This window comes from Plectropomus leopardus, chromosome 7 (genome assembly GCF_008729295.1).
Source record: "Plectropomus leopardus isolate mb chromosome 7, YSFRI_Pleo_2.0, whole genome shotgun sequence".
NCBI classification, from domain to species: domain Eukaryota; kingdom Metazoa; phylum Chordata; class Actinopteri; order Perciformes; family Serranidae; genus Plectropomus; species Plectropomus leopardus.
The window spans coordinates 25,627,962-25,633,469 of NC_056469.1; the positions used below are offsets into that span (position 1 = coordinate 25,627,962).

The window sequence follows — 5,508 nt, forward strand, 5'->3', positions numbered from 1 at the left end:
AATGTTGTGGACGTCACAGTCACACCAGCCGTCTCCGTGGAACCGATCTGAGCAGAAATGACTGCAGAAAGCTATCACACATGGAATGACTTGCAAGTTCTGGCAATGTGTTGCAACCCTGCTTTTAGAGGAATGTGATTCCTGATTTATAAAGAGAAAAAAAAAGCAGATCATGTGATGATTAAACAGGATGATATTGCGCACTGACTCTGGAGGGATAAAGACTGGGGATCCACAGGCACAGAGGTGTGGGGGAGAGTCCAAATGAAAAACATACGCTCCAACTGCATGACTAAGCCTCCTTGGGCCTGGTTTGGAGGGGGGGAGGATGGGGGTGAGAGGGTGGGTGTCAGGGAAAGTGGGGAGCAGGGGGGGAGGGGGCCGGGTCAGTCAATAGTGAGGTAAAACGTGTGGCGGTGGGAGGGGCCGAGACTTAAAGGGAGCAGACAAGCAATCCAGCAGGGCACTTTCACTTTGAGCGGAGTGAGGATACACAGAGTGGCCAGAGGGAGAGACAGAGAAGAGGAGGCCAGTGTCTCTCCCGCTTTATCCATTAACCAGTTTTTCGAGGGAGAGAGGAGTGGCTCAAATTAGGCTGTTGAGGAAGATTCTAGGTCAGTAGTGAGAGGGAGAAAGGGAAAGAGATATAGTGCAAAACAAACAAAAGCTTTCATAGGGAAAGGGCTGCAGCCACTCAGGCTTAAGTGGGAAAATCCAAAGTGAGAGAGCAGGATGGCGTGAGAGGATAAATGAGGCATTTATTGGAAAGTACCAAAAGGACTCAAAAGGAAGGAATGTATAAGGGATGTCAGCAAGAAGACTGAATATCAGACGGTGAAAGAGAAGACACAGCAACGCACTTTGTGTCAAAGACCTCAAGAAACCACAGAGGAGGAAACTTAGCCTTTCACAGACTGACACAAAAACCCGTCTGCAGAGTGATTGCCGTCAACAAGAGAAATGGAGAAGTGTCCATTCTTAGAAAGATAGGAAGGATGTCACTGCCAGGTGAGAAACGCAACTTTACTTTTGTGACTCTGTAGAAAAACAGTGAAATACTAGAACTAGTACTCATATAGCCATGTTGAGTCAGTGAATCAAAACTGATTAGTTCTGTCATTTTGCATTGTTACGATAGCATTTCCGGTGTCTTAATTCAATTAGAAGTATTGCAAAACCAGGCCATGTTTCATGTTTTTCTCTGTAGAAATGGCTAATTGAGGCAGGAAATGATGTAACACTTTTTCGTAGGTATGCAGTTTGAACAAGCTACAAAACCACAGAAAGTTTCCAGCAATTATCTGAATGTGTTCTGTCTCTTTTCTCTCTTTTGACTCATGCCTCCAACAGTTTTGCTGTTGCTATCACTCTGGACTGTCCGATGTGGTGGATGTGACTTTGACCGGGAAGGTGTGAAAAACATCAAAACAACTATTGACTCCAATCCAAGTGGATTTGTAAGTTCACTTTTGACTTTATTCATGTTTTTTTTTGTGTGTCCTTTCAGTGTTTCTAAAATGTGCTCTCTGTGGAAATTGTATTTTCTCATTAAATGTATTTACTTCACTTTCAAGAAGACAATCTCTTGTATTGACTTCTTCAGTTAGATGGTATAAAAAGGCGGTCAAAGGTGAAGATCTCACACAAATGAATGACAGCAATCGGCTCTGCATTGTTATCTGATAACCTGCAAAGTTAACAATGGCAAAGTGTGTTTATGACAGACCTGCGTAGCTCGACAGAGTCAACAGTCAAACAGGGTGTAGTTTCACTTCAGTGGATGATTATGTTGTTATCCACACAATTACACTTCTCTTGTCAAACTCAGTCGTTACTATAGTTCATTGTAGTAATAATTAACCCTTTGAAATCTGTGCAAAGTGGCTTCATTTCTTTCAAAAACATGGGGAGAAGGCAATGAGCAGCTTAAGAAAAAAATTAACCCAAAATTAGCAAGAAAATACTAAAAAAGTACCAGGGAATTACCCTGAAATCTGGAAAAAATAGAGAAAACCCCCCAAAACAAACAAACATAGAAATAATCTGAAAAATGTGCTTAATAATTTTCTAATAAATCTGTAACACAATTTTAAATGTCTAATTATGATAAATAAAAATCTATTTTCTAGACATTTTCCCTAGCTTTTAAAAAAGTATTGCCTAAAACTACAACTTTCTTGCAGTTTGAGGAACATTTCTTACCAGTTGCCCATTACCTTTTTTCCCCCATGTTTATGAAAGAAAATTAACCAAGTTGCTCAAAATTTCACTGTTTAAATAATTGTATATGTATTGTAATTGTTAATCCAGGTTTCAAGTGGTTCAATTATAAATGCTAACTTATTTCAAAGTCTGTGGGTGTATTCTCATCTTTTGCCTTTGCTTTCTGTCTCTCTTCCAGCGGACAGTATTTCCTAAAGATTACTATGTAGTGCACCGCTACACAAAAAGCATGCTCTGTGACACTGATCCGGTGAGTTGCTTATCAGATAAATAGAGGAAATGGGGCTTGATGTGCATTAAGTGGCTCGGACATCTTCAAGTCTTTCCACACCATTAGCCTCTGGTTTCTCTAACAAGATAATCATTAGCTTCTACCTCATCTCCAGCTACTGTCAACAGGCTCTGTAACTGCTAAGTTTAGCACAAAGCTGTATCATGCTGCTTCAAGTCTCGCTTGTAATTGAGCAATTGATGTGGTTCTTGCGGTGGTTTGTCACATGTTTTGCACACTTACTCTAACTGCTTTATATTCTCTCTGCAGTGTTGTGTGTTCCCTGCTGCAGTCGTCCTCCTGGAGTCCTGGCACGTGCTTCTTGGAAACCTCTGGGATGAGCACCTAAATCACTCCTTAATCCTCGATCTGAAGCACACACTGGATAAAATTATAAAAAGGAACAGAAATACAGAGGTAGGGTTTTATTTCAAATGTATACCTTATTGCATGTTTTGCTTTACTCTGTTAACTCTTTGAAACCTGAGCAAATTGGCTTGATTTAATTCAAAACAATGAAAAGAAGGCAATAAGCAATTTAAGGAGAAATGATGCAAAAGATAAAACAAAATTAGGGGTCAAGAAAATTACCTGAAAATGTGCTTCAGAATAAGAAATAAATATTATTTATTTTCTAAATCTACTGTTTTTTTTGTGCAATTTGTAGGACATTTCCTGCAGAGTTGACAACTTTCTCTCCATGTTTTGCAAGAAATTGCACCAATTTGCTCAGAGTTCAAATATTCAAATACTTTTGAAAGACATCTAAACCCAGCACAAGGAAATTGATGTTAAGATTTCAAAGGGTTAAATAAAGTTTCAAATACATCATTTTCATGCAAAAACAGGTTAGAAATATAATCATTTAATATGTGATTGCATTAATATTTCAATCAATGTAAAAGTGCGTCAATATAGGTTGTACTGCTGAAAATCCCTTCAATGGGCCTCCTCTTCCTCTCACTGTAAAATCTTTGATTAAAAGAAATCTAGGATTACCTTGAAAAATGCAAGTAAATATAACTACTATTCTTCATATGTGCGTACTTTATATCAAATTGTTAAGTCTACATAAAAGTTAGTTATATTTACTGGATTTTGTAAAGTTGTTGCAACTTAGAAATGACCAGTTTTATTAAAACAATCTTAAGCAACTTTGGTAAACAAAGTTTTCTGTGCTATATATCTGCATTCTGCTGGTTTCAAACTGCATTTTCTTAAACAAAACATAGCTTGCAGATCTCCTAACTTCATCATTGGCAAAATCCTTTTTGTCATGATCAAGTCAAGTCAGACTAGCTTTGTTTACTGAAGTTTTAACAAGGAAATTTCACTTGTAACAACAACTCCACAAAATTAAAATAAATAATAAAATAATAAATACAGCTAACTTTTAAGTAAACAATTAGATATTACGTAAACATAAATTAAAATGAATAGTTACATTTTCTTTCTTTTTTCAAGGCAATCAGTTTCCAAGATCATCTTAATTAAGACCTACTTGTCGGATATTACAGTTCATTAAAAATATGAATTTGTTCCTTGTTTCCTTCTCTCAGAGGTTCCAGGAGGAGACGGACCTTTCCCAATTCTCCCCATTATCTTCCTCTCCTGAAGAACTCCTCAAGCTCACGTCAGAACTTCTCACTCGATGGCTCGATGTCGGGTGCTTGCCTGAGATCGAAACCTGCTCCCTGCCCACTTTGCCGCCCTCTGTTGAGAGGAAGGACTACGGTCCATCGAGGGCCAGACTCTTGACCACCCGAGCTATCAGCAACGAGGAGGAAGGACAGCTCGATAAGATAATAGACAGTACGCAGCCTTCATCCAATGGTGGTCCTCCATCCCTATCATATTCCGCTTCTGTCTGGAGCCCCTTGCTATTCAGACTCTACTGGTGGCTGATGCCATAGTTACTAAAAAAGGATCTTTTTTTATGATGCACACAAAATGCAAGACATTTCCTGGCACTGAATGTTCGTTTTCTTATATTTGTGTTTCAATGCAGCAAGCTTTGTTAATATGAAGTGATACACAGGTTGTATTTAATGTCCAAAGTTAGTTCACGTAGTCCGCCGTGCAACAGTGCTCTGTAACATCACCAATATAAACATATAGTTATCCTCTCTAGAGCAAGCCACAAGCTGCAGCCAGCTATGCTCTTCATGCTAACCAGAGATAAATGCTGAGTAAGCCAATGCACATAAGCCATCGTCTGTTGATGTGGAATTCATCACTGTTTACAATGAATGTTATGTATATGTAAGATATTACAGTCTGTGGGAGTTTACTTTTGTACATACCTGTAAATTAAAGACATTTAGATATATAAACATTGTTAGTTTTTGATATAATATCCCAAAGGTTGTAAGCTATATTTATTTGCTGTTTGGTCATCAGTGATGGAGAGTACATGTAAAGGTCCAGTGTGTACAATTTAGTGGCATCTATCAGCATTAATGTTATATATTATTCATTGCTATGTTTCATTAGTTTATAATCGCCTGAAAACAAGAATTGTTGTGTTTTTGTTACCTCTCCGATGAGTTCGCCATGATGATGGCTCAAGATATTTTCGTTTTTGTATCAGCCACGTCGATCTCTTGGACAATTGGAGCATCGTTTCAGTTCAACCTCACCACTAGATGCCACTAAATCCTACATACTGGACCTTTAATGCACAATTTTGAGGTACCTTACTTGAGTATGTCCATTTGTTTCTATTTTATACTTAAACTCCACGACATTTCAAAGGGAAATGTTGACATTTTTACACAGTACATTTATCTGACAGCTGCTTACATAATATTTAACAACTGTTAACTTTAGCTTCACATGCATCAACAATACTAGTCTCACAGGATTACAGAGAGAATTTTCTGCATTATACTTTTACTTTTGAGACTTTAATATATTTTACAAACAATGCTTGCATACTTTTACTAGAGGTGTGGACTAAGGTCACAAATTTGTGACAAAAGACTCCACTTGACAAAATATTAAAGACTTTCGAC

General features: G+C 38.0%; 1 protein-coding gene across 1 annotated transcript; it reads left to right on the forward strand.

Moving 5' to 3' along the window:
* Positions 1-450: 450 nt before the first annotated feature.
* Positions 451-4,827, forward strand: zgc:174888 (uncharacterized protein LOC558116 homolog). Its single transcript, XM_042490774.1, has 5 exons — positions 451-1,008; positions 1,351-1,457; positions 2,402-2,473; positions 2,765-2,911; positions 4,054-4,827. Exons 1-5 carry the CDS (start codon positions 996-998, stop codon positions 4,405-4,407), a joined length of 693 nt encoding a protein of 230 aa, XP_042346708.1. The 5' UTR covers positions 451-995; the 3' UTR covers positions 4,408-4,827.
* The last annotated feature ends 681 nt before the right edge of the window (positions 4,828-5,508 follow it).

Coding starts and splice junctions, on each gene's coding strand:
- zgc:174888 (XM_042490774.1), top strand. Junction 1,458..2,401: donor ACTCCAATCCAAGTGGATTT/GTAAGTTCACTT, acceptor TCTCTCTTCCAG/CGGACAGTATTTCCTAAAGA. Junction 2,474..2,764: donor TGCTCTGTGACACTGATCCG/GTGAGTTGCTTA, acceptor TTCTCTCTGCAG/TGTTGTGTGTTCCCTGCTGC.